At 46.2% G+C, this 18,509-nt stretch overlaps 2 protein-coding genes across 2 annotated transcripts in view; both read right to left on the reverse strand.

Moving 5' to 3' along the window:
* The window catches only part of GABBR2 (gamma-aminobutyric acid type B receptor subunit 2), a 487,842-nt gene extending 480,503 nt beyond the window's left edge, over positions 1–7,339 (reverse strand). Inside the window, exon 1 of the mRNA XM_055800671.1 lies at positions 6,542–7,339. Within this exon, the coding sequence (XP_055656646.1) occupies positions 6,542–6,856 (315 nt within the window). The 5' untranslated portion in view covers positions 6,857–7,339. The remainder of the gene's footprint in view (positions 1–6,541) is intronic.
* A 7,441-nt stretch (positions 7,340–14,780) lies between these two features.
* GALNT12 (polypeptide N-acetylgalactosaminyltransferase 12) overlaps positions 14,781–18,509 on the reverse strand; it is a 49,739-nt gene continuing 46,010 nt past the window's right edge. Inside the window, exon 10 of the mRNA XM_055800268.1 lies at positions 14,781–16,589. Coding sequence (XP_055656243.1) covers positions 16,452–16,589 — 138 coding nt within the window. The 3' untranslated portion in view covers positions 14,781–16,451. The remainder of the gene's footprint in view (positions 16,590–18,509) is intronic.

Genomic DNA, 18,509 nt, shown 5'->3' on the forward strand with positions numbered 1-18,509 from the left:
GGGAACAGTGCATCTGGCTCCTGAAAAGCTTCAGGCTCTGTCACTGATTTAGTTTCAGGATTCCTAGTACAAAAATAAATGAGAAAAAAAAATGTCATGTATGTGCATTGTACCCTCTCAGCTTGGGATCCCACAGTCTGAAATAGAGCTCCTGGGATATATGGGGCTGCTGGGTATCAATGCACATCTAAAGGACCTGTGCTGACTGGCCTTAATGTATGTCTCTGCTAGCCCTAGCTGCTCCAAAGGTTATTTAAGCCAAAATGGATTGCAAAGGGTTTTCCTCTGCTAACTTCCATCACCTGACTCCCTGAGCCAGACCTCCATATGCAATGGTTCAACTCTTCCTAAGGTAAAATATTTCCTTTCCTGTGATAGCAATGCCCTCCACTTGAGTTTCATGAAAGAGTTGTTTAGCTCACAGCTTCTGCAGTTTGCTCAAATGCATTGTTCTTCCACCATATGCCATGAAAACATCCATAAAGCAATGAAACTGAAAAGCAGAAAACAAAGCTTGAGACACACGTGCGTCATCATGCTCGGATCATTAATGTGAGATGGTGTTTTGTAGCCCTGATATGCGATGCTATTTATGTTGCCATCCCAAATATTTATGTGTACTTAATTAAAACAATATAAATATTACATTGACAACTTTCTGTGTGAATTACATCATTAAATCTCTCTTTTCTAGCTCCCTCCTCACCCTTTTCCTATCGCAAATATTTTCTTCACAGCTATCACCAGGATATTACACCCCATCTTTTCTACAAACTTGAGTAATTCGCTCTGGTTGATAACCATATCAGAGGATAGGGCCTTCCCCCTCTTTCTTCAAATGTAAATGGAAACTCCTTCCTGGGTTTATTCAAAAAATATTTTTTCCCTGCTGACAGAGCATGTTTGGCATTTGAATCAAAAGATTCCATAACAGTGTGTTATGCATAACATTGCAGTATGCATAGGATAAGTTATACATGAAATTGCAAGACATATGCCAGAAAATGATACATTGGCTTTAATCTCTTCGCAGAGGTATTTAGAGGATATACATTCTGCAGGTCTGGGATCCGCATCCAGAGGAGTGGGTGCAGTGAATACATGATTTCTCTCCTCTCCCCACCCACATCTTAGCATCAGCGGAGAAGCCAGCATAGAATTAACATATACACTTAACTTTCAGATTATTCCCTCCAAGTTTACAAAACTCTAAAGAAAAAAGAGCTTATGCCACAAATGGAGCCATATTATGTATTATGCGAAAGTCAAAGGGGACAGTGACTATTTAAAGAAAAATGTCCCTCCCAAGCAGAACGTTGCCAGCAGAGTAGACAGTAATCATCATCCATGCACGTAGTGTATTGCATTTTAATGCTACACCCTTTGAATACATCAGACAGTACAAGTACTTGGTAATATTTAAAGGTAAGAAATTACCCAACTACTTCAACATATGCCTGACAAACTCATCTGACGATACAAGAACAAATGTCTGCCAGTTCAGTCTGCTGTAACCTGTACCCTCTCTCAGACCCTGACATCTCCTGTGTATTTAGCTGACTGTTACTCTTCAGACGACCACACCACCACTGTATCTGTCCCTTTTTGAGCACTACTTTAAAAATTAAAGTAAGGTTCCAGATAATTTACTACTCAAAGTACTCACAAGCCTGTCAGGCCTCACTCCCAGAGTCCTGACCTGGCTTCGGGACACCATACTTCCCCGCGCAAATCCAGCTGTTGTCAGAGTGACTTGAACCTGTGCGCCCTAAGGCAAAGGCCCTAACCAACACATTGTGCACACTTCTTTTAGGGGAGCATGGGAGGGGTGCCCTTGCTCAATTCTGTTAGGGCAGAGTTTGTCAGATGGAAACTGGGAGTCCTTTGTTCCTCTCAGAGGACCATCAGGTTCTACTGAACACTGAGCTTCACGCTCCTGGACAGACACCTTATTTTGCACCACTGGCACAAACCCACTCTCCTGTTTCCAGAATATGTTCCCCATCCTTAGTATAAGCAAATATGACTTACTTCCACTTGCATGAAGAAGATATGAGTCAACTTCATTGACACAATTCATGACTGGTCTTTTTGAAAAAGGCATCTTTATTTGGAGGCTTAGAGTCTTTTTAAACTTACAATAGCTGGTAGGTGTGACCCAGACTGGTGCACAGCCTGTACAACTTTCTTAAACTTTGAGGGAGGAGGTTTTTACTGAAAATACACACAATTTTTTAGTAAAATAGAAAATAATAAGAAGGGCTACTGGTACCTAGGCTGTAACTTCTTGTCAGATAAATTAGCAAAGGTACTTGCTACTTAATTACAGAGTAGGAGAAGGCAAATAGATATTAACTGTCAGTAAGGTCACATTTTCCTTCAGATATTGTGGAGTCCTGTGCATTTTCCAGAGCTCATCCTTCTATGCCAACCTGCTATTTAAAGGTATTAGAGAGTATTATCACATAAAGATGAGATTATATCAGGATTACCACAATTTATTTGTAGTAGTTAAGAGAACATGAAATAATCTCATCCCAATGGTATGAATATTCTTCTCTCTTTGTGATAATATACCCCACTTTTACTTCTTGAAAATATTTTTTTCAGCTTGTCAAGACTCACTTTGATCTTCAGAAAAAATGACAGAATTCTAACTTGCACACACAGCTTTCTTGACTACACGTGTTTAGATTCAAAACAAATTCGGCTTGTCGGTGCAGCACTTCCAGCACTGCTCCTACAAGAAATCAGAAAATATATTCCATATTTGAGAGATGTCCAGATGCAGAAGGGCAGATATCCAACTTCCATTAAAGCACTTGTCTTCTGACACTGTGCCTCTTCCTCTAGTTTCTGTATGGTCAGGTTTTGCCTGATGCAAATTAAATGCTGTTGAAATTGATAATATTGTCTACTAGCATGATTAATTCCTGTACTTTAGGGTTATGCTGCTTTTTTTCTTGTAACGGATGTGTGTCAGGGTGCTTAAGCACATATCATCTTTCCTGATTTACATGAAGTTGTGAACTACATCATGTGTGTGTGTAAAGCTTTCTCTTTAATTATTTCACAAAACATTTTTCTGCATTTTCAACGAACTAAAGTTACAGTCACAAGGATGGGAAAAAGAAGAAATATTATATCATGGTTATTGATCCAAAGCCATAAACTATCAAGCACCCTTAACTTCTAGGAGCTGGTCCAAGGGCTATTGGAATCAGTGCATTACTGCCATTAATTTCAGTGGGTTTGGGATGAGACTCTTTACAGATGATCACTTTATAAATCCTCTAGTTTCTGAAATAACGTAATTACAAAATTTTGCCTAAGAGTCTCATCTAGAGTTTGCTCCCGCTTTCACTGAAATGAACAGCACAAAGTCACTAACTTAAGACCTGAGTTGTGCAAATGCCTACAGCTGGCTGAGCTTTGTTTTACTGACTGAGCCTACACTAGACTGCCCAAATAGATAAAGATATGCCTATGGGGTGGCAAAACAGAGTTCACCGAACTGGATCAGGATCACACTCCAAATACATTTAAGCATCAAAAATACTCAAGAAAGAAGCCTCTGCATTTTTATGCACTTGCTATAACCTATGGTCATATTTTGTAATGAAGGTGTAATTCACACAATCACAACTGCTTAAGACGTAGACTAAGGATTGTACTTAAGTGCTTAATTCAGTTTAATGCATTGAAAAACACTAGAGCTGCTGCTCATGGGCTCAAAGGTTAGCAAGATCAAGTGCCAACAAACAACAAACTTAGAAGGTATGCTGCAGTTCTTCAGATGGTTGGTCAGAAATTAAGTCATTATAATGCTTCGTTATACAAACCAGAAATATCAAGCAAACTAAAATATTCTGTACGACTACCTGTATGCATAATAAAAAAAAATCCAGGGGTTTTTATTGTCATTATTATTTTTGAGAGCTTTTTGTTAAAGCATTATGCAAAACTGCAATAGAAACATCAGATTGCGACAACGGGAGATTTTGGAAAATCACGAGAGAGAGTATATGAGTTTCTGAATCACTGCCATATATTTCCTAAGCATTATAAATATACTACAATTATTTCTCAAGCTATTAAAAAATCCCATGCGTTCAACGCTCTACATTCTCTTTTTCAAGAGCTGACAATGTCACAAGCACCACCTGGGAAGCCCTGAGAGGCACAACTACTCCCTGGTCTGCGATTACACAATGATAAGGATCCAGGCCCTTCAGGCATGTCTATTTATTGGTGGCCTCAGAAAATAGGCTGAGGACCAAGTGGGCATGGTGAGCCACCTACCCTTCTGCTTACCGTAAGTGCACTGAAGGAGTAAGGAAATGTCTGAACCAAGTGAAAAAGTTTGCACTGCCATCATGTATTCGATGGCTATTCCAGCCATTAGTCTGTGCTGTCCTGGTGCAGTCAATCTAGCGTTCTTCATGAACACTAAGTTATTTACTTGTCACTACTAAGCATGCAATAATGATCCAACCATTCTCCAAATACATACATTTGCCTGACTTAGCATTCCATAACCATCCATTTATTAATTGCTTAAAAGCATTCAAAGCTACACAGTAAGCTGGCAACATGACCGATTCTTTATGTCCCTAGAGTACAAAACAGTAAAAATGCATTTTTTAAGAAACTGATACTCTTTCCAGAGTAAAGAAGGGTTCGTTCCGTTCCCCCCCCTCCCTCCCCCAGCCCTGAATATTTTAATGCTAAGTACCTAGGTCAGTACCTGAAATCTGTATGAAGACCTTTGAAATATTTTGACTGCAATGAAGTGCAGCACCTTATTGATTATGATATTACTGTATGAAGAAGGAAGATCTTGCCCAGGCTTCCCTCCTTCCTATGCATGTGTTATTTTTGTAACAATTCCATCCAAGGGGAGGATTTAAACAGCATAATGTAATGAAAGCAGGATTAGGAGAACTGTGATTTTTTTTCTAACACGTACCTCACTTTATGAAACAGGTAATGCCATTCAGAAAATCCCCCATAATTCTTTTCATTACGATTGCAGAGTTCCCTGAGATTCATCTTTTTTAAGGAAACAAACAGCTACTCTAGGGTCATCTCGCTAGTATCCCCTTTCAATATCTCAGCGTTGTTCACACAACAGGACGGCAGCATGTTCTGTCCTAAATGACGTCTTCAGCAATATTGCCCTCCGTGGATTTCTGCTCAGAGGTCTCTGAAAATACGCTATGACAAATTTCTGTCAATAAAGAGCAGCCGCCCTAGAAGGAGAGCCTTTTGTAGGAATCTGGGGGCAGAGACACTATCAGGAGGCAGTACAGCCCGTCATTGCTGCTCTCAGCTTGCTCTCCTCGGACGCTGGGAATCGAAGGGCAGAAGGCAGGGGCTTCCTTAAATTACAGCGGGGAAGATTTTCAGCCGCCGTTTGCTTTACCGGGGGTTGTCTTGGAAATGAGCGCCCGGCCCCAGCATTACACAAGGAACGACTGCCATCTTCAGGCAACCCTCGGTATTGAGCCAGCGCGTCCCCGCCGCAAACGCCCGCTTACTGAAGTTGTGGCCGAAACCCAATGCAGTTGCGGGTGGCTGGTGGTGGGAACCAAGTTGAAGCCCCCGCCTCGCTCCCTGCCTCGCTCCCTGCCGTGTACAGGAAAGACGCCTGCCCGCACAGCACGGCGCGGGGCTCCTCTCCCAGCGCAGCCCGCCCGCCGGCGCCGGTCCGGAGCGGGGCACCCCGCGGGCACCCCCGCCCCCCCCCCCGCCGGGCGCCCCGCGGGAAGGGGCTGCGGGTGTGACTGCGGGGAGCAGCGCCTCCGCGGCCCGCCGCGCCCCCCCGGGCGGGCGCCCAGCCGCTCCCGTCGCGCCAGCCAGAGGAGGGGAGGGAGACCCGGCGAAACCCTGCGAGAGCCTCCCTGCCGCCTCCTCCTCCTCCAGCTGCGGCCGCGGCCGCTGCCCTTCGCGTCCCGGCGCTGCGTGGGATAAACCGGGCTGGCAGCGTGTGCCCGCTGGCGGGGAGGGGGAGTCCAGCGGCCGGCGTGCATCTGTTGCTGAGCGGGTAGCGCCTGGGAGAGGGATGCGGCCGCAGTTCTGCCGGGCGAGGGAGCGCCAGCGAGAGCAGCCCGCCTCCCGCCGCTGTACGTGCGTGCCAAGGGCAGCGGACCCCCGGCACCCCCCGGCACCCGGGCACCCGCCCGGGCCCACCCCCGCGCTGCAAGCGGCCCCGGCCGCGCCGGGCAGAGGCGCCCTCGGGAGCGGCAGGGCGAGCCCCGGCGGCCGGGGCAGCCGCTCCGGATACGCAGGGCCAGCAGGATACGGCCCGCCAGCTCCGCGTCCTCTCCCTCCCGCCGCCGGTCCCTCCGCACCTGCCGGCCGCTTGCGGGGCCGGGCGGGTCGGGCGGGCTCCGAGGCGCCGCGTACGGCCCCGCCGGCAGCCGCAGCTCCGGCCCGGGCGTCCGCGCTGCCCTTGCGCCCCGGCACCCGCAGCGCCCCGGGACTGGGCGGCGGCGCCTCCCCCTGCGCCCGGCGGCGCGGGGCCCGCGGCGGTCCCTACCTCCGTGTCGTACAGCCGCAGGTCCAGGAAATAGGGGTTGAGGAGGGACTCGTTGCGGATCTGATCCATGGCCAGCTGCACGGCGGGCAGCACCCCCCGGCCGATCTTGCTCTTCTGGTCCTCCTCGGACTGGCTGAGCGGCATCAAGCCCATGATGGAGATCGGCGTGGTGGCGTTGGGGGGCAGCCCGGCCGCCCCCCGGGAGCTGCCCCGCGGCCAGCCCCAGCCCGGCGGCGCCCAGCCCAGGCACAGGAGCAGCAGTAGCATGGCAGGGTTGGAGGTGGCAACGGCCGGTCTCCGCGGAGAGGGATGCATGCTGCTGGATGGGGGGGGGTGGGGGGGGTGGAGGAGGAGGAGGAGAAGGAGGAGGAGGACTGAGGGTGGGGGGACGGACAGAGTGGCGGAAGGGAGCCGAGCCCCTCTCAGTCCGGGCGCATCCCCCGGCGGCAGAAGCCAAGGCGGGAGGAAAGGAGCCGCCGCTCTCTGCTTCCCCGGGAGCCTCGGGGTCTCCTCGCTGTCGTCGTCCCCCCCCTTCCCTCCCCTGGCAATAATCCTTCTGGCAATGGCGCCTACTCCTTCCCAGGTCTGTCAGCTGCAACCACCAGGAGCAATAAATAAATAAATACCCACCACCACCACGCACACAGAGTCGCGGTCCCCACCACCCTCCTCCTCTCTCCCCGGCGGCAGAGCAAGGCAGGGGGACCTGCCTCTGCCTCCCCGGCTGCTCTCCCCCCTCTCCGCTCAGGGAGGGACAGCACCTCTGAGGGGCGGAGGGGTGGCCCGAGCAGCCCTCATGGAACACCTCCCTCCTTCCCCCCTCCTCCTCCTCCTCCTCCAAAAGGAGGAGAGAAAAAAAAAAAAAAAGAAAAAAAAAAAAAAGGATGCTCCAGCAGAAAATGCCGAAGAGCAAAAGAAGCCACCACCACCCCCTAAGAGCTGGGGAGGCGGAGGAGGGGAGTGGTGCCGAGCCGGGGCGGGGGTGCTAGTGCCGCATTCCCCGGGATCCGGGGCAGCGCAGCGGGCGCGGGCGCCCCGCGGGTCGGGCAGAGCCGCCGCGGGCGGGAGGTGCCGCCCACGCCCGCCCTTCGGGCCGGGCAGAGCCGCCGAGCGGGATGCGCAGCGCGGGGCCGGGGGCAGAGCAAAGTGTGCGGCGGGGCCGGGCCGGGCCGGGCCGGGCCGGGCCGCGCTCCCCTCACGGCACCGGCATCCAGCGCCCGCGGGCCGGGCACCCTCCGCGGGCGGGGCTCGCAACGCGAGCGCGAGGGCCGCGTGGGCGCGGGGAGGTGGCTTGCGCGGCCGCTGCCCACCCGCAGGCACGGGGAGGCCGGCGGGTGCCGCGCGCCCCGGCCCGCGCTCTCCCCGCGCGGAGGCGCACCCGCCCCACGCGCGCCTCGTCGCGCGCGCACACGCACACGCGCGCACACTGCCGCGCGCGCTCGCCTGTGCAGGCACGCGGGCGGGTCCCGCGCACACGCCCCGTCGCGGCCCACCCGCGCCCCCGCGCGCTGACACGCCGCCACCCCGGCCGGGCACCGCCAGCCCCGCGCGCACAGGCACACGCACACGCGCTCGCACACGCACTCACACGCACACGCGCGGCCCGCGCCGTGGCCGCGCTGCGGCACGCAGGGGCCGGGCGCTCTGCGGGAGCAGCGCTCGGGGCGGTCGCGGCGGCTCTCCCCGCAGAACTCGGCGGGGCTGCCGGGGGCGCCGAGCCCTCCCCACGCCTGTTCGCCCCCGCGGGCACCGCCGCGCCTCAGGGGGTGCCGGGCGCACCCCACACACCTGCCGAGGCTCCCGCCTGGCTCCCAGCGTGCCCCCGCCCCGGCAAGCACGTGCACACTGCCCACCCGTGGCCGTGGCTTGCGAAGTCCCCGAGCAGCCACCGCTCGCCTGCAGCCGGCTGGGCAGCCCCAGGAGGCGAGGGAAGAGGGTCGCTGTGCCTTGCGAGGCAGGTGGATCCCACTCAGGAGGCGCTACTGGCAAGTGCAAAACTTTCCTTAACCCTGCCTTAGGCACCTCGCTTCTTACACACACTCGTAATTCTCCTGAAGTTGCTCACAGCAAACCTTTGCAAGATCAGCGTAATACATCTAATCCGTATCACACACGTGACGGTGGCATCTGTGCGATAACTTGGAAAGAATCACTGTGGACTAATGAATTCTAAGAGCATCGTGACCTTGGGCTAAATGGCCTCCACCCATGATCTCCTAACACTCACTGCTTTACGGCCTTTCCCTTGGAATGACATCCAGCAGTGCTGACTTGAAGACATCAGTAATGAAAAGTCCACGGCATCTCTTGATAAATCCGTTTGATCGCTAATTAGTTTGCCGAGAGGTGTAGCTCATACTCGGTAACCATTTGTCTTATTCCAGCCTCCAGCCGCAGGTTTTCATGCCTGTATCAGCTTAAGGGGACATTGTACCAGTGATCTCCCACGTGCACGGGCTAAGATCAATCACTGGGGTTTTGCTTTTGTAAAATAACCAGAGCGACTTTTCCTCACCTCAGAAATCATTCCTGGAGGCATTGCCAGGGCACCTCTCCTTTTTCCACTCTGTGCGTGAACTGGCCTTTCTGATTCTGCCACCCGTCAGTCCTGGGCCACCAGCAGCGACCTCGGCACCTCCCTCGGCACCAGCCGCTTCCAAGGGCCGAGCAGGTCAGGAGAGCTAATCCCAACCAGCCAGTCTGTTGTCCTTGTGGGGCTGCCTCTTTGTGGAATAATCTACACCATGGTTTGAATCCATACTGCCTACAAGCATGACCTATCCTTCTTTGCTCCTGCGCACCTGATCTGGCATTAGGATAAATCAAACTCCGCTTTATTTGCACAAGTGGCCTGTCCAGCAGTTTCTTTGTCACCTGCAAATGTATCAGTAACTTATTTTCCTCCAGAAAATTGATTATCGTGACACCAGGAACAGACCTCCCTAGGATGCCAACAGGAATAGGTGCCTTATTGATTATGCATAATGTTATTTTTAATCAGAATTTCCTACGCTAAATGATGTTTCACCATTCTCAACTTGATCTGCCATAGATAACCAGTTTGTTTGTCAAAGTCTGTCTCACAGAAAATCATTCTTCACTGCTTGTATCCCGTATCACTCTAGGATTTTCTCCAGTACTTGGCTACCAGGACTGCAGCTACCTGGATCACTGTGGTTGTCATTTTAAAATATTGGCAGTATATTGACACATGCACTCACACTCCCTCTGGAATGCCATCAGTTTTCTAAGCTGCTTTTTTTTTTTTTTTTTTTAAGCAACTTCCCAGTTTTTGAGAACTTGGTCTTTCTGAAAGAAAGCTTGAGTTCGAGTTACGTGGTACAACAGAGTTAATACCTTGAATATTACTGGCAACTGCTTGACATCCTTCTTTGTTATTGATGCAGCAGCAAATGTCCCTTTGTTATTTTAAGAATCGAATGCATCTCTTTGCTTCTTTCCAAACACGGGTCAAAAAGAGTTATTGCACAGCTTTGTTCGGCGTACAGCTGGGGGCTTGCCCAGGCATGGGGAAAGGGCCCAGCCGCCAGCGGTGCCAGCACGGCGCTCCGGGGAAGCCAGGTCAGCCAAACACACCTGGGAAGTGCTATCTCATGGAGCTGATGCTTACCCTGGAGCACAAACCAGTTCCAAAAGCAGGCCCGGGAAACCAAGATTTACCTTCCACATTCTGGGGGCACTTGGCAGCAGATCCTTTCTATACATCATTCTGTGCGTTATTCTGTCCGTAACAGGAGCCCTGGGGCGACAGTTCATCCACATGCACATTTCTGGTTTGAAGGTGATCACCTTTGGTCAAATGAATCCCAGCTCCTGTGTCTGAACTGCAGAAGTCTGGGATATCATTTAAACTGAGCAAAGCTACACTTCAAATTACAGCATTTAATAATGTGGTACTTGTGACCTTCATCTTTTTGTTACTGCATTCCCTGTCAGTAGAACAGGGATGCTCTATCTTAACGGTCATACTGTAAAGATAGAGCAATAAATATTTGGCAAGCACTAAGACACTGTAACATTCCAGTTACATAAGAAAAAGCTAAGAAAATAACCTTTTATTTTTCAGGCTAGATATTACTATGGGGAAGTAAATAAGGCCATATATTGAACAATGAGGATTAGGCAAAGTAAGCCTCTCAAAATCCTTCCTGTATACTCAGTGAGGCATGAAAAAGACAGTTTCCACGTATTTTGTAAAAAAAAAAAAACAGGAACATGAGGCAAGAAAATCATGTAATTAAAGACAATAGTGTAATAGATGCACTGAGGCTAAATTTAGATTTAACAAAGAACTTTATTCCTGACACTTTAAAATATTTAATTTGCAATCCTATCAAAAACTTTCATGTTGTACACGTATACATGTATTTTGCAAACCCTGCTTCTTTCCAATTCTCGGCACTGAGAAATTGCTTCTTTCATAGGTACTATCTTATGTTTATGCATAACAGATGCCCAGGTAGCAGCTCATTTTAAATAAAAGGAAGCCTAAAGGATGATTGCACCAAACTGCTTATTAAAGATTGTGTCAGACACAGCCACCTGCCCAGCTGCCTTTTTTTTTTTTTCTTAGAAATTCCCAGAATGTTTTGCTCCCATAAATTGGTAAAGTGCATCCCCTAGGATGAAATCCCTTGAAGTAGCACATATCCTGTATCTGTTATGCAAAAAGGCATTATATTCTTATTTGGTGGTCTAGACGAGACACCCTCTGATCTGTTTATGCCTTGTTGGCTACAATATCAGTTCACAAAGCCTGTAAATCCTGTTCTCTTTGCCCAAAAATCAAATGTCACTTTCATCTTGACATAGTACCCACTCCAGCATTTCAATCACGTGAATCCTTCCACTATAAAACCAGTTATGTCAGGTATCTTCCTGCTAATGTTCATTTCCAGTTTCTCTCAGTTATTAGTTAAGTCTTCTCACAGTGTATGCACAGTTAACATTTTTGTTCTTTATATTTGCTTGTCACAGACTACCTAATTCACGAATTTCAGGTCCAAGTATCTGTACTGGTATGACTCCCTTGACCATTTTTTCTTCAGCTGCAAGTTAAGTATCTTCAGACCATGGAAACCCAGAAAACTGATTTTTCCCTCACCACCAAGAAAGAAATTGCATCTGCCGCAAGCCTTCTCCCGTTCTGGGAGATGGTCTGATGCTACATGAAATATGTCACGCTGCCCAGCAGGCCAGTGACTCACTTCCTGCATCCTCCATCTTACTTTCTTACTGCTTTTGAAGATAGAAGTCACTGAGAAGGTCCTGCCCTGTTTCTGTCTCCAACTCCCTTTGGAAGTCTTGGAAGCCTCTAAAAGTATGTCATCTTACAGCCACGTCATTCCTGTCAGCGCTGACTGGGACTGGTCTAAACAGGCTTTGTCTATTCATATAAATGTCAGTGAGTAATGGACTGGAAAAAAAATATTGAAAACTGTTGATCTAGGCATAGTAATTTTAGTACTGCATATACATACGTAATTGTTTTTCTCTGTAAATGGGGAGTGGAAGAATACTGCAATGCTCCAGTTCAAACACAGCTATTGCTGTTGCAGTCAACTGCTAGCACCCTGACAGAACCGGGGGAGCTCCGCTATCCCTCTCTTCCCTCCCTCTCAAGGACTTTCACACCTCTCTCAGCTAAGTTTCTAGCACTGTCAAAATTTTATCTTTGTTACGAGTCTATACAGCATTCTCAAACGTTGCCAAAAACCTCACAGTTGCAAGCGTATATAGACAGCTGCACGATCCTAACCCTAGAGTTGCTCCAGACATCTTGACTGCTACATCTTTATATCAGGGTACGAGAACAATGCTCAGCTTCAAATTAATCTCCCAAACTAAAGGCTTTAAGAAAGCTAAATGAAATTAAAAGAACATCAGATTTAGAATTACCAACCCAGCACTACCACTGTGTAACTGCCCCCGTTTTCATACACAGGGAATAGGAGCGAAATCCCATCAGTCCTGGTGTTACCAACCAGCAAGAATTTCCCCTTCCAGTAAATACTGTAACTTCCTATAACAAAAATTGAACACAGCTTTGAGTCTTTTATTTCAGCAGAGCTAGCAGGACATACTGCTTCCAATTCATTTTGCCCAACAAATATCCAATGATGACTGCTGTTCCTGGGTTTTTGTTCAAGCTGTAACAATCCTCCATCACCATGGTTCAGTCAAGACAGCACATACAGAGGTTCTAGTAGTTTATCTCTTCGAAGGAAGATTCATATACTGTCTCCTGTTGAAGTGAAAATCCAGGAAGTTCTAGCCCATGCTGAAGACCCAGAATGTTTAAATGAAAGGAGAACAGTGGCAGAATAAAAGAAAAGAAACGCAGCAAAATAGTTACCTAATGAGTTCAAAGAAATTAATTAAAAAAAAAAAAAAAAAAAAAAGGAATCCAGCACCAGACAGCAATCTGGATTGCAATTATTTATTATTTTTTTTTATATAAAGGAATACAAAGACTAAGAAATAAGCATTTTTCAATGACTTTTTTTAATTATTCAAAAAACCCAGCAAGTTCAGTTAGCACTTACAGCCCCAAATTCTCACATTGATGAAAATCCTATCAGGTAATTTATTAAAGACTTCTTGTATATTACTATCCCCCTCATGAGGTACATTTAGCACAGGGTATGGAAAACCAGGAAAACATTTTGCAGAGTTAATCTTTTGTGCCTCAACTGTGCCAAATATGCCCCATACCTAGGGACATCCAAGGAGCATCAGGCCAGGGAAATGGAAGGAACCCAGGAGAACACCAAATCACGCTGATCCAGTATAATGCCTAAAAAAAGGGCAGTAAGCATGGGAGGGGTTGTATTTGCAGCTAGGCAACAGGGAAGGAATAAAATCCACTTGGAAGACAGATTTCTTCATCTCTATCCTAGAATTTTATACGGCGTACTGTGCGCTGGACCGATACCTTCCTAGGACAATTTGTTCAGTCAATCTCTATATTTAAAAAATGTCCTTTCTTGTTTTGAACAGTGATGGCACAAAATGGAGGAAGGAGCCTTGAGATTTCCCAGTTTGCACTGCCAGCATCCCACTACTTTAAAGTTACCAATAAGCTTGAGTTGCAAGTTTTGGTTTTATGGGTGCTTCACACAGTGAGTGGCAAAGGGGAAAAGAAACATACGACTCTTAAATATAAAAGGAAGATGAATACTAAGGAAGGGGGGACCTGCTGTTTCTTGATTTGGACCATGTGGAAAGCGTTTCTCTCTCTTTTTCAAAGTAAGCCCTAGGAGGCCATAACCAGATGAAGTACCATTCTAGGACTGAAGTCCTCTGATTTTTGCATTTCTGTGAGGCATCCAGCCCCTTCTCTGCTCAAGAAAAGCCCAAAGTCCACAGCCCGTTCCTCAGCAGGTAACCTGACCTCCTGCCAAAGGAAGCTGGAAGACATGCACTAGGACTCGGATGCTTGATGGAGGCCTTCACCCTCCAAACCTGAACCCAGACATTAATACGATTCCAGTGAGTTAAGAAGAAGAAAAGGAGATCAAGAAGAAAACACAGTAAGTAGATGGACTAAAAGGCCAACATAAGGGGAGCAAGCTGCTGACACTGCTACATACAGTGTGTGCTTTTGAACTCAACATGTGTTTGCTTAGCAAGTACGCAACCCAGGCTAGCAGGTTTGCTGGTTTATGAGAAAACAGCTCAGTTACATGTAACTAGAAGCTCAAAACATCAACACATCCCTCTAAACAAGTGCAGAGTTGGAAGTCGTATGGAAAACAATATCCAATTTTAAGTTTCACTTACCCAATGCCACCTGACAATGAAATCTTGAAGTCCCAAAACTAAGAAAACCTCATGGACCATGGAGGTCAATAACAGTTTTGTCTGTGTTTGTAATAGCTGGCCCCTCATTAACTTACTAATTTAATTCAATCAACAGTCAAGAAGGCCAACCAGAAATGAACAGAAAATTCTTGCTGTGTTGCTGGAGCTCTTACAGTTCTTTCGTGCAGCCACCCATTTGTGATTTGTGGCTCCAGAAAGTGCTGCTTTCACTGCTGCTGCTAACAGTTGAATAGAAGCATTACTGAGTGCAGGAAAGGGAACTTGAGAGAGCGTAAAACAAAGCTGTCTTCTCCCAGGTGCTGCAGGGATCACAGCCTAAGAGATCAGAGAAATTATTAAAACAAAAACACTGACCATAAGGAAAAAAAAATAGTTGTAAAGACAGTTCCCACTCTTCTGAATCACAAAATATTTCATTTATTCTAGTATCAATTCTAGTATCAATTTCATCAGTTCAGCCCACAGAGACAAAACTTCAAAGGTGCTCACAAAAACATTCTAACTACATGGGTTTAGAAAGACCTTCAAAGAAGCCACATATGCATCACTTACAGGCAGAAACCCTCCCCCCACCCCCTACCTAATCATATAAATAGGTATGCCAAAATGGCATAAGGTTATGAGGATTCACACAAAAAGCTGTACATTTTTAATAGAAAACATGAACAAAGGCAAAAATAATGAAATACATCCAAAACTAACTGAAACAGATGCCAAGACTTCTGAGGGGAAAAAGGCTGGCACTTTCATGCTTCTGCATGCCAGCATAACTCCAGCTGACACAGAAAGAAACTTTCCTTATGACCTGAAACCCTTTCAATCGGCGTTGTAATAACGGCGGTCAGTGACCAAATACATTGCTACATATGCTATTTGTCTGATTGGGTAAGGCGGATCTCACATACCACGGCAGAAAACATCTTGTACCTGGTGAAGCTTAAACCCTGTATTTTCAATAGGGCTTGTATGTGCTGACATGGCAAACTTATCAGGAAAGGAGTTCCCAGACAAAATGCAAGTGATACCTGAAAGACAATTCTTTTTGTATTAATACATCAGCTGCATATCATATCAATTAGATACAAAACCATTTTTGTTCATATAATTGTTTTTATATGAACTATTTAAATGTTTAAAATTTAATGAAATATACAGTTTCTTAGATTTATTTCTTCTAACTGTAATTTTGAAATTTGTCAAAAGAATTATTGCTAGGTCTGATCTTGCAAGTTTTACGCATGTTGAAAATCATTATAAAGTACATTGTGCACTCTGGGACACAGCCATATAGCTAGATCCATGTGAATCCAAATAGCTTTTCCCAGAGCATCACCTTTGAATATTGTTGCCTTACTTCTTTAAGAAAAATGAGAAAATCCCCATTTTACTCCAAACTCAGACTCAAGCATAATTAGAAACTCGTCAAGTGCCATGAGCATCTTAAATTGTCACAACATTTAACGTATAGCATTGTCAAGCATGTGCAATCCATATGCATCTAGATTGTTATTTGTGCAAAAACATGCAGACCTACTCTGCCTTCATGTGCAAATCCACAGCCTTCAGTGAGGGTTTTGTGGTAGTCAGTTATGGGAGAATCTGGCCGACATTTACCTTCTTTGTATTTAAGACAAGAATTATTAACTACTATCCGTTAAAAGGTCCAACTGCAGAATGTTTTAATAGAAAAATAAACATTTTAAGTTATTGGCAGATAACATTAGTGCAATTACTTTGACCGCCTTACTTTCATACAGCAGATTAAAATAATATATTGTCACTTGTGAAAAGAACCTAAGACACTTCAGAAGCAGTTATGTAGCTGCCAAACAAAGAGAAGAGGATCAGATTCTGTGGAATGATATAACCACCACACTGCACTTTACGTAGCTCTCAATGCTTAGTGCCTTTTAATGCTCCAGAAAACGAAACCCAAGGCTTGTAAACTAATTGCAGTTCTTTCCATACAAAAATATATCACTTATGTGATTTTCAAAAGGCTGACTAACTGCTGGCTAGAAAGAGCACATTTTCGTATTCAGCTATATCCTAGAAGACATCTGGATCAACTTCTTTCTTTGAAGAACCATTTTTGGTAGTCCGAATTGGTACACGGTCGTAACAATGGTGCTGGGTTACCACTGTAAGCATTTGACTCAGCTTGTACGCACTTCTGGGTTTGTAGATGAAACAAGGTACCATCCTGCAAAACACAGAAATAATTTTTGCTTTTCAGTTCTTAAAAATTACAGGCATATCACTGTGTTTTAAAAGTAACAGAAGACATTCGTAACAAATAAATATCACACATACCCTTCTCATGGGGCCATGCAGTGAAGTCAAAATGCCCAACTTGAGGATGTCTGAAATTCTGTCAGAAGATCCTGCTTTTAAACCTACACTAACAGTGCTTCAGAGTGATTGGTGTTTTGACATCTAAGCCTGTAAATGATGTGCCAACCTCACTCACTTTCATTGCATTTTGTTACTGCACCAGAACATGGGCAGAGAAAACCAAAGCCAAGTACATGCATTACCCAAATTCACCAACGTATTGCACATCTTACAAGTAAAACGTAAATGTTGTTAGTTAAGTGTAGTTATTGAATACATTTTTAGGGAAAAAAATTCCCCTTTCTTCACAGGGTATATTTTTAGCGGAAAAGGCAAAAATATCTAAGCATGCCCTGGTGCCTGCAGATGTGTGTGGAGTTAGCTTGCTGGCTGGAGGGCAGCACAGCTGCCTCTGAGGTGTAGGGTCTGACAGGCCTCCACAGTCAAATTTCCCAAAGAACACATTTTGAGGCCTCAGGGTCTCCTACTACAGGAGTCTCCAAGAACATTTCATCTCCAGTTCCTGTCCCTCGCTCCAATTTGGGAGTGCTGTCAACTGGGATAGCGACCTGCAAAAAGGCGGCATAGCCAGCTGTGGAGAACTGCCCTGCTCCAGAACCATTCCTCTGGCCCAGGTGACATTCCCACCTGTAACCATTTCCAAAGCCTCCAGCAGCTTCAAAAGAAAAATGCCAACACCCTGTCTCAGAGCATAACCCTGACCCCTTTGCGAGCCTGCTCCTCCTGCTGTGTGGAGCGCTGCGCTAACTGTGCCTCGAGCTGCAGCCACTGATACCCAGCAGCTTGCCCATGGGCTTGCTCATGGGCTTAGCTCCTGAATTACTTTCTTGTTTCCATTGTGATAATTCAAATTTTTGAGTGAAGTAATCAATATCTGCCTCACTGATTTTTGACTCAGTGCCCGTAAGAACTTAATTCCTGCCAGGCTGCTGGGAAGGCTGTTCAAATCTTTGATTATGATATATCCATAAGGACAGCTTTTCCAGTGTCTGACACTTTTCTGCACAAAGCAAGAGAAATGTGGTACTGACACCTCACCCATCGCTTGCCTTGAAAGGTGGGGACCAGTGATTTTGATTTAATACAACAGAAGAAGGGGAACTGGAGCAGAGCAGTATGTTCAAATCACCCACAGGCACAAAGTGATCACAAGAAAGAAAGAAGATTTAAAATAATTCCTAAGGTATCAGATGCTAAAAGCTAATGATTAGGAATGCAGTGGAAATTTATGTATTCCAAACTTGTGCTTTCTTAATTATTTCCTGAAGTGACTGAGGGTCATTCAATATATGTCATCTTAGGGATTAATGCATATAACTTTGAAAAATTTTGTTAAAAGTCAGCATTAAAAATGAAACATCATTTATAAAGTCAGTTTTTTAAATATTTTGTTTTACTTAGTAAATACCACTGTGAGCTTCAGTCTGGACTAGATCTAGTGAACGGACAGTTGTTTTCATATTTTTCTTTAGAATTTACTCTGCCACCTATCACTGATGGTAGTATCTAAGCATGAAATTTGTCAGCCACGGAGCCTGTAGAGTTTAGATGCATTATGCAGACACATTATGTAAATAAACCATTTTGATATATTATATGACCTTTTCCTTTAGCTAAATAATAACACTCCAGAACCTAAACAAGGCCATCATTTTTCATCCGATATTTTTTTCTCTCTGGCATCCAGGAACTCCTTCAGAGATAAAAACTAGTAAACGCAGTCTTCTAAGATCACGTTATGTTTATTAAATATACTCCATATTTCTCA

Source organism: Falco peregrinus, chromosome 3, assembly GCF_023634155.1.
Source record: "Falco peregrinus isolate bFalPer1 chromosome 3, bFalPer1.pri, whole genome shotgun sequence".
In the NCBI taxonomy this organism is placed as follows: Eukaryota; Metazoa; Chordata; class Aves; order Falconiformes; family Falconidae; genus Falco; species Falco peregrinus.